This window comes from Brassica rapa, chromosome A07 (assembly GCF_000309985.2).
Source record: "Brassica rapa cultivar Chiifu-401-42 chromosome A07, CAAS_Brap_v3.01, whole genome shotgun sequence".
NCBI classification, from domain to species: Eukaryota; Viridiplantae; Streptophyta; class Magnoliopsida; order Brassicales; family Brassicaceae; genus Brassica; species Brassica rapa.
Window position 1 is genome coordinate 21,806,958 of NC_024801.2, and position 10,254 is coordinate 21,817,211.

At 37.9% G+C, this 10,254-nt stretch overlaps 2 protein-coding genes and 1 pseudogene across 2 annotated transcripts; 1 reads left to right on the forward strand and 2 right to left on the reverse strand.

Annotated features, from left to right (window-relative positions):
* Positions 1-636: 636 nt before the first annotated feature.
* LOC103830850 (receptor-like protein 12) lies at positions 637-4,717 on the reverse strand. Its single transcript, XM_009106667.3, has one exon. It carries the CDS (start codon positions 3,297-3,299, stop codon positions 786-788), a length of 2,514 nt encoding a protein of 837 aa, XP_009104915.1. The 5' UTR covers positions 3,300-4,717; the 3' UTR covers positions 637-785.
* A 240-nt stretch (positions 4,718-4,957) lies between these two features.
* Positions 4,958-6,711, forward strand: LOC103830851 (protein CANDIDATE G-PROTEIN COUPLED RECEPTOR 7). The gene has a single exon (XM_009106668.2). The coding sequence runs from the start codon at positions 5,195-5,197 to the stop codon at positions 6,506-6,508; it is 1,314 nt and encodes a 437-aa protein (XP_009104916.1). The 5' UTR covers positions 4,958-5,194; the 3' UTR covers positions 6,509-6,711.
* On the reverse strand, positions 6,290-8,743 carry LOC103831456 (annotated as a pseudogene).
* Positions 8,744-10,254: the final 1,511 nt, after the last annotated feature.

A 10,254-nucleotide genomic window follows, 5' to 3' on the forward strand; every position in this document is an offset into this window, starting at 1 on the left:
CTAGGCATTCGGTTTCAATTAGTTTTGTTCACTTAAAATTGTGCCAAATTGAACATTCAACAAATTTGGTTCTACATTGCCTAATTTAACCGAAATTATTGGTTTCCGTTACATATTTGGTTTAGTTTGATTTAAACTCAAATATTTTTGGATTTTTGTTAGTTTAGTTGAAATTTCGATTAGTTTGGTTTAAAATTTGGTATTGTTTGATTTTTTTTTTTAAACGAACTAACCGAGTGCTGAACTTAATCGATAACCAATTTTAAAAGTTTCTGAACGCTAAACCGCACTCTAAACTGAACATGAACAAGAATATTAATGATAGAGTTATTGAGAGATAGTTTGAAACATTCTTTAAAGATAAATTTAAAGTTATTGAGAGATAAATTTAACATTCTTTCAAAAAAAAAAAAGAGTTATTGAGAGATAAACTTTAAAGATTTCCAGTCTCTCTGATCTGTGAATTTTGTTATGTTTTTTTTCTCACAGTTGCTTACCTGGTCATACATCATTATTATCTTTTTACGGGTGTTGATATGTGGGAATCTCTCTACTGTTTTAGAAATCTAAATCGTTACGGGCAAGGATGAATAGTATGATTGACGTGTGGGAGAAGAAAGCGTGTTGTAGAAAGTGTGAAAAGAAGAAGAAAACCATGCAATAGAAAATTAGAAACAAACACAAATGAGTCTTTTGGAGAAGACACTTGGAAAATTCAGTACAACACGAACAAAAGTATATGCTTCACATATGCGGTATTAATACGGAGACTGCACGAGATGAGCCTAGCCACCACCTACAGTGACTCTGAATTTTCTTAGACCAAACTTTGCAATGAACCACTCTTGACTGTGTGAAGTGAAGAAGATATGTCCGACCACCAATCCACAGAACACACCAGGTCCATAGGCTATTGCAGCTGCTACCCAGCTGAACATCCGTTCTTCTGATTCTGACGATTCCTTGCGTTGCCGTGATGTAGGATTCGAGCTATGGCTTTCTTGACATATATCTTCGAGACCATAGAGTCCAGGGTTTCCCAAGAATGAAGAACATTCCTGCCTTTGAAACTGAGTGCCACGAGGCAATGGACCTTGGAGAAGGTTGTGAGAGAAGTTCATGTATGACAAAAACGAGAGTTCACCAAGATCTTGTGGGATTTCACCTGACAGTTTATTACTCGAGAGGTCTAGTGCCTCTAACTTTGTCAAATTTGCCAAAAATCGCGGGATATTGTTTGAGAAGGCGTTACCTGACAAGTTGAGAAGACGCAATTCCTTCAATAAGCACAAAGATTCAGGGATTTTGCCATATATTCTGTTTCCAGAAAAATCAATAGCTCTGAAGTCTCTTCGGATTCGCTGAAACCTTGTATCTACTCCTTTATTCACCATTTCCATTGACCGATAGTTTAACAGGTCGCTTGAATAATAACGCAGTAAGTTTGCCATGTAGGCTCCTTCGGTGAATATGGACATTTCACGCCAGGTAGAAAAATAGTGAGGTGCGAGAGTTCCAGTGAAGTCGTTATGTGAAACATCGATAACTCTTAAACTCTGAAACCCCATGGTCATGTGGCGATGATACAGCGGCCCATAGAACTCGTTTGACTTGAGGATGAGAACATGTAAAAATGGTAGAGACCCTAACCATGATGGAAACTTGTCCTTGATTTTATTGCTTTCCATATTCACAAATTGCAGAGCTGTGCAATTAATCAAGGACTTTGGAAACTTTCCATGCAGCTGGTTGTGGCTAACATCCAATGACTCTAACTTGGTAGCATCGCCAAATATATGTGGAACAGTTCCACTGAAACTATTGTTACTCAGATTCAGCTCCGTAAGAGAAACAATAGAATTCCTTAAACATGGAGGGATCAACCCGTTGAAAAGATTGTTGGACAAATCTAATAGGCTTAACCTCTTAAACTTGCAGATCCACTGGGGAAATGGCCCTTCGAATGAATTTGAACTCAGATCCAACATTTGGATCAGTGTCTCTCGAGAAGAGTTTTCAAAACTGCTGAATAAGTTGTGAGAAAGAATCATTGTCGAGAATCTCCAGACGAAACTTGGTACTTCACCTTTCAACTTGTTGTTGGAAAGTTTTAAATCTGTGAGGCTGGTTAACTTTGATATTGATTTAGGGAGTGACCCAGTGAAGTTGTTGTAGGTAAGATCTAACTCAACAAGGTTGAGAAACACAGATATAGATTCTGGGATCGGGCCATCGAATCCATTACGGGAAAGACCTAGGTACTGAAGCTCAGATGAAGATGTATTTGCAAACTCTATAGGTCCTGTGAAGTGGTTTCCTTCCAAATCAACCAATTGCAACGAAGGACTCGAGAACAAGGATTTAGGGAAAGGTCCGTGAAGTGAGTTTTCACTAACTAGGAAATACTCCAAGTAGTGAAATCCACTCATGTCAGATGGAAGGGTAGATGAGAAGTTATTATAGTAGAGACTAATATCAGAAAGCTTGGTTAAATTGGCTAATAAAATAGGAATGTTGCCACTCAGGGTGTTTTGGTAGAGCTGCATGACTCTTAGCTCGTTCAGGTTTCCTATGGACGGGGGAACTTCACCCACCAAATGATTATGCCCAAGTTCAAGTTCTAAGAGACGAGAAAGGTTTCCTAGTGAAGAGGGAATCTCTCCTATGAGATGGTTACCCCCAAGGTGAAGCTCTCTTAGATTTTTTAGATAACCTATTGAAGTTGGAATCTCACCAACCAATTCATTAGAAGAAAGATCAAGAAATGTGAGACTGGAAAGGTTTCCTAGTGAAGAAGGAATCATTTCTGTGAGATGGTTATATTCAACGCTAAAGTATCTTAGATGGTCAAGATTTTCTATTGAAGCTGAGATTTCACCTACCAGTTCATTAAAAGAAAGGTCGACAACAGTAAGATGAGAAAGGTTTCCTAGTGAAGAAGGAATTTTTCCTTGGAGGTTGCAACTGCTAAGGTTTAGGTGACGAAGATATTGGAGTCTAAAAAGACTACTGTTAATTTTCAACGAGCTGTTAAGAAAAGTGTCATGAAGGTCGAGTGATATCACCTGACCATATTTATCATCGCACTTGACATGTTTCCACAAACAGCAATCGCTGCTTTTATTCCACCGACTTGGGTCAAACTCATCAATCACAAACTCATCCCTGAATTCCAAAAGAGCATCCCTCTGGTCGTGCTGGCAAAGATTGAGCGGAGCAGAAGCAAGAGTGTGGATTAAGAGTGAGAAATAGATGGTAAAAATACCATAAAAGCAATAGCAATGGCTACGAGTCATCATATCTCTTTTTAAGTTTGTGTCGTAAGTAATGGGTTATTGTTGTATGTTTCGTTCACTGGTTCTTTATAGGAAGAAGGAGAAAAACTCCCTTATTGGGGCTGTGACTTAGCAAGACTTGCGTCAATGCGTCGGTTTTGGTACACTTAAATCTTCGTCAATCAACTGTGCCACTTGCTAAAAAAAATTCCACAAAACCCGTGAGCTCATTCAATCTTTTCCACAAGATTTCTTCAACGTTTTATTAAGTTCTTAGTTTTTTGCCGTACCTTTTAGGTTCACTGAAATTTTTAGATTTGTTATTATATAATACAAAACAGGATTAATCCGTAATGAAACCTCAAGAGTTACAAACATATAATTTCAGCAAAATCCAAATCTTCAGAGACGTGTCTCCAAATGGGAAGAAGTTTGCAAAGGACAGAAAAAACGAATACACAAATATGTAACTATTAACATCCCACATCGTGTGGGTGTTGGGTCCTTGGGCATTATATAAGTGTGTGGGCAATCCTCCACTCTTGAGCTAGTTTTTGGGTGTGAGTTAGGCCCATCACTAATATGGTATCAGAGCCAATGGTTAAGCCCAGCAGATGATTTCCCATATAAATAGTTGTCTACCTATGTAGCCTATAAAAATGGTCCATCTTGCTGTGGTATTTCCGAGATGTTGGACTTAGGCTGTTTCCGATTGGACCGTTTCCCATCCACATCTCGAGAGGGGCTATTAACATCCCACATCGTGTGGGTGTTGGGTCCTTGGGCATTATATAAGTGTGTGGGCAATCCTCCACTCTTGAGTTAGCTTTTGGGTGTGAGTTAGGCCCATCACTAATAGTAATGAACCGTCCGCCACGGCTAATGGTCACCCACGCCACTCACTCGGTCCGTGGGCTTCATTCCGTTCTAACGGTCAATCCGTTAATTTTTCAATGAAATCATTGTTTACTGATCTTGTAATCACTCCGTGTTTTGGTCCCACTCGCACGGTATTGCGAATCACTTCCGGATAGTTTACCTATCTTTCTAGTACTCCAGTTCAAGCATACTTAACTTTGAAGTTTTAAACGGATATATGACGAAAAATATAAGTCAACTTTGATGACATAGATAACCAAACCAAACATTTTAAGTTTTTCTATATGTCACAACTCGGAATGTTACCGAATGTTAATAGGACTGAGCATAAAATTTGGATCTGAAATCCTGACTGGAACGGATCAGTTAAATCCAAATTCGAATCCGATTAGATGATTTTGATGGCCTACTGAACACGAAATATTACCAAGTACCTACCAATTTATTATAAGAAAGGTAAACTAAACAAGTGAGAGACGACAAATATTTCCAACCAATATCTCCAAGGCTAAGCTTTTAGGTGAGAGATATTGGAGTCTAAAAAGGCTAGTGCTACCTTAGTAGCTTTGAAAGAGGTGTTGAGAACGGTGTAATGAAGATCGAGTGATATCACCTGGCCATATATATCATCTCACTTAGCACCCTTCCAAAAATAGCAATCACTGCTCTTACAGTAATCTGCTGTCTTAATGTCTTTCCACTCCAGTGATCTGCTCGTATATCTTGGACCAGAAAAATCGAGGCAAAAGAGGATAGTTACTTGAGAGGAATGGTTTAATCACACTAATAGGTTAAACCGATCAGAATTTAGAACCGAACCGAACCATTACATTAATTTATAGTCAACTAGCTATCAGCCTATCATCAATACAGGATCTAGAGATCGTACGGTTCTCGTTCGCTCTCATGAATCACATCTATAAACTAACGGCCTGGATCACAAGAGTTGCTCGCGAAGAAGAAGAAGAACACAATTGAATCTGAGCTCTCTCCTCTCCTCTCCGTAACTCGAAATCAATCGACGAAACCGCTAACCTCCAATGATGGATCTCTCCTCTCGCTTCACATCGATCCTCGTCATCTTCCTCACCATCACATCAACCTTCGCCGAGATCCGCAAATCCGAGATCCGATCCGATGACCGGCCCATCATCCCCTTGGACGAGTTCGGATTCACACACACAGGCCGCCTCGAGCTCGACGCCTCCAAGATCTCCCTCTCCAACACCAACCCCGACCTCGATCTCTCCAAGGTCGGCTTCTTCCTCTGCACGCGCGACGCCTGGGTGCACGTGATCCAACAGCTCGAGGAAGAGGAGATCACGTGCGCTCTCCAATCAGATCTCGTCAAGCACGTGTTCACCTTCAACAAACTCAACAAGAACAGCTCCTTCTCCACCGTGTTCACCGAGAACGACGCCGATCAGTACTCCCTCGTCTTCGCCAACTGCCTCCAGCAGGTGAAAGTCTCCATGGACGTCAGATCCGCCATGTACAACCTCGAAGGGAAGAGCGGAGGCCGCGATTACCTCTCCGCGGGAAGAACCGTCCTTCCGAAAGTCTATTTCCTCTTCTCCGTCATCTACTTCTCCCTAGCCGCCACGTGGATCTACGTTTTATTCAAGAAACGACGCACCGTCTTCGCGATCCACTTCTTCATGCTCGGCGTCGTCGTTTTGAAGGCTTTGAACTTGTTGTGTGAGGCTGAGGATAAGTCCTACATTAAGAAAACCGGATCCGGTCATGGATGGGATGTGTTGTTCTACATCTTCAGTTTCCTCAAGGGGATAACTCTCTTTACTCTGATCGTCTTGATAGGGACGGGATGGTCTTTCTTGAAGCCTTACTTGCAGGACAAGGAAAAGAAAGTGTTGATGATCGTCATTCCTCTTCAGGTTGTTGCTAACTTCGCGCAGGTGGTTATCGACGAGACGGGGCCTTACGGGCAAGACTGGGTCACGTGGAAACAGATCTTTTTGCTCGTTGATGTGGTTTGTTGTTGCGCTGTTTTGTTTCCCATTGTGTGGTCGATCAAGAACTTGCGTGAGGCGGCGAAGACTGATGGGAAGGCTGCTGTGAATTTGGTTAAGTTGACTCTGTTTAGGCATTACTACATTGTGGTTATCTGCTATATCTACTTTACGCGCGTTGGCGTTTATGCGTTGGAGACTATTACCTCTTACAAGTATATGTGGACTAGTGTTGTGGCTAGCGAGTTGGCTACTTTGGCGTTCTATCTTTTTACTGGTTATAAGTTTAGGCCGGAGGTGCATAACCCTTACTTTGTTGTTGATGATGATGAGGAAGAGGCGGCAGCTGAGGCCCTGAAGCTTGAAGACGAGTTTGAATTGTAAGTGATTCGCGAAAGAAGCATACTTTTGTTTGACAGGATGATTGAGAGTAAATTGGATCATTATCAAAATTTATCTGGTAAACCAGCTTTTCTTTTGTTTATTTGAGTTGTTAGGACACTTACTCGTATGAATGTCTTGTCTTATCCATTTCATAGTATTATTGTGTATTAATATGGTAAATAAAACGCTTGGTGCTTTTTACTTATGCTGAGTCTCTGCTTATTTTATGATCGACAAAATGGCTTGATTAGAAATGTCGGTTAAGCAAACAAGTAGCTTGAAAGTAGGCAAAACATGCGGCCTTCACGCTTTTGTTGAATCTGTAGTATATATGGTTGGTCGGAGAATTGAGATGGAAGAGATTTCACTGAATGGCTGAAGGGCAGACACTTGATTTCCCTTTCAAAAGAAAATAGCTGAATCTAGACTCTCGTCTCAAATGTCTTTCACGTTATGATCCTTCTTTAGAAAATATTTAATCAACTAAGCTTTCATTATATATAATATTATATATTCTTCAAAATAAAGGAAACGGTTTGAGAGAGGAATTAATGGTAAGAACAACAAAGATGGTGAGTTTATTAAATCACACAGAAAATAGGCTCCCCACCAAACACCAACATAACAAACTCATTAAATTAAAGCAAGAGGAAGAAGAATTGTGTAAATTTTGTAATGTTTTCTTTCTTGCTCTCAACGTTGCTTCATTGGTCATTTATGTTATTTTTTATGGCTGTTACGCTGTTTTCATGTATACGTTTTTTTTTTGTTATCCTTCATATATGTTTGCCTCATCTTTATAATTTTGGTACCTCTCCTTTTTTTTGTGTGGGAGAAGAAGAAAAACCCAATAATTCAATTTACTACGTATGAAACACAAGTGGGCAGTAAATTAAAGCAAGACTTTTCACTAGATGACCACAAGTTGAAGATATGATGAGTGGGGGATGTTCCCGTGTGCACTCTCAGGCCAAGATATTGAAAAACATCATATAGAAAGTTACAAAGAAAATACAAACAAGCCCAAACCGGTCTTTTGAAGAACACAACACACACGGCAAATTCAGTACAAAACATGAACAAGACTTTGAACAACATATGCTTAAAATGCTTATTGGAGAGACTGCAAGAGATGGGATTAACGAGCAATTGTGGTGACTTTGAGATTTCTTCGACCAAACTTTTCTGCGAACCATTCTTGATTGTGTGAAGTGAAGATGTATCCGATCACCAATCCACAAAACAAACCAGGTCCATAGGCTATTGCAGCTGCTATCCAGTTGAACATTTGTTCCTCTGACTCTGACACTTCCTTGGGTTGTTTTGGTGTAGGATTTGGGACATGGCTTCCTCCACAGATATCTTTGAGGCCGTAGAGTCCAGGGTTTCCCAGGAATGAAGAACATTTCTGCCTTTGAAACTGTGTGCTACGTGGTACTTGACCTCGGAGAAGGTTATGAGAGATCAGAGAAGTTCATGTATGACAGAAAGGAGAGATCACCAAGATCTTGTGGGATTTGACCAGACAGCTTGTTACAGGAGAGGTCTAACGTCTCAAGATTTATCAAATTTGCCAAGGATAGTGGGATAATTCCTTCAAAATACCAATGGAATCAGGGATTTTACCATAAATTCTGTTTCCAGAAAAATCTATGGCTCTGAAGTCTTTTCGGATATGAGCAAACCTTGTCACAACTCCTTTATTTCACCATTTCCACTGAGTTATAATAGACAACATATATGAGAGAATCCACCATGTTCTACTCGTCTTTTTCTTTGGTTAGTGTGTTCATTTCCCGCCAATTGGAAAAATACTTAGATGGAAGGTTTCCAATAAAATCATTGTGGGATGTATCAATGACTCTTAAACTCTGAAAACCAATGGACATGTGGCGATGATACAACAGTCCATAGGACTCATTTGATCTCAGGATGAGAACATGTAATGATGGCAGCGACCCTAACCATGATGGAAACTTGTCTTTGAGTTTGTCTGCAGATGTTTGCAATTGATCAAGGACTTTGGAAACTTTCCCTCCAGCTGGTTGTTACTAATGTCCAATGACCGTAACTTGGTAGCATTGGCAAATATATCTCATCTGGAATAACTCCACTGAAACTATTGTTAAGCAGAACCAGCTCTTTAAGATCACCAATGGAACTCCTTAGACATTGAGGAATCGAACCGTCGAAGAGATTGTTAGCCAAAAAATAATAAGTGTATTTAAGCTTCATTCTCTGTTGTCAAGTTGGATTATCTAATCTATTAGGTTCATAAACATTGCTCTATCTTATTTTTTCTTCTTTTTGCCAAGGTAAAGTAGCTCTTAGATTAATTTATTGTAAATTTGAACATCATTAATATGATATTAGCATTCTTAGCCAAAAAAAAAGGTAAAGATTAACCAATAAATACAATATATAGAAACATTTAGATTAGAATAATACAAAAAATAAATAATTCGTTGTAGATATTTTTCAATATTTATTATTTTAAAATGATTATCGTATTTTGCCACCCCAAATGATATTGTGTTAGCGGGTGAGCAGTTTTTGGTGTTTTACAAAAGTCACAAAATATTTTGTAAACCGATTTACAACGTTTCAAACATTTCAAAATCAAAATCTGATTTCATTTAGCATTTGCGGTTGCGGGTGAATACAAGAGAATAAATAAAATAAAATATATTTTTTAACTAAATATATATAACAATATAATATATAATTACTTTTTAAATTTAAGATTATAAAATACAAATATATATATATATATGTATTATATTTTAATTTATATTAAAAAATCTTAAGACAATATTTTTTTAGATATTAATATATAGGGGTTTCTTAAAAACCTCAGTGTAGAATTTTTTTTGCAACTTTATTCGTAATTTCAAAAACTCACCGATCAAACATCAACTGTTGGTCAACCTGTAATATAACTCTCGACGGTGTATATGTATATATCTTTGTGTATAATTTTAACCGATGCCGAATACTACGTCCGTTTGACTGTATTCGTTGATTAAAAATTTGCTAAGATGAGATCGAACCGCTTACCATTTGACTAACTCACCCAAAACACTATCAATTGATAGTTAGAACCAGTTTTAAATTGAACCGTTTACTATTTGACAATAAAATATTTTATATCTATATTTATATAGTTTAAAAAATATTTTATTTTGATTTAGTTTTTTGTAACCGCAAATCATAACTGGAACTAACTTTTGATTTAGAACAGTTTGGAGTGGTGTAAAACTGTTTATAACATCTATTGTGATTATTGTACAACACCACAAATCACTATCACTCGTAAACTAGTGTTTTTGGATAATAGCAAGAAAATCAGTCAAACTCTTATAAGTTCAATTTATTTAATAGATATTTTGTAAGGAATGTAATCCATGTACAATATCTACCGTTTAATAGTTTTCTAATTTGAATACATTTATTTCATTAGAATTTTATTAGACCAGGCATTTTATTATAGTAATGTACTTTTCTTTGGTATGTACAATTGGATCATATATCTGGAATTTTTTTATATACGGTTGGATTTGAAATTTTAGATATCCGTGAAAAGTTAAAATTTAATAATAATATATGGTTTTCTTTTTTGGATATCCAAATTTTAATTAACCATAATATTTTGTTGTTGTTGTTTGTTTATTAAAATCCCAAAAAGGGTTTAACAGTATTGTGAGATTTGACTACCGAAATGATATCTATTCATTCAAGAAATGAAA

Coding starts and splice junctions, on each gene's coding strand:
- LOC103830851 (XM_009106668.2), top strand. CDS start 5,195: ATGATGGATCTCTCCTCTCGCTTCACATCGATCCTCGTCATCTTCCTC.
- LOC103830850 (XM_009106667.3), bottom strand. CDS start 3,299: ATGATGACTCGTAGCCATTGCTATTGCTTTTATGGTATTTTTACCATC.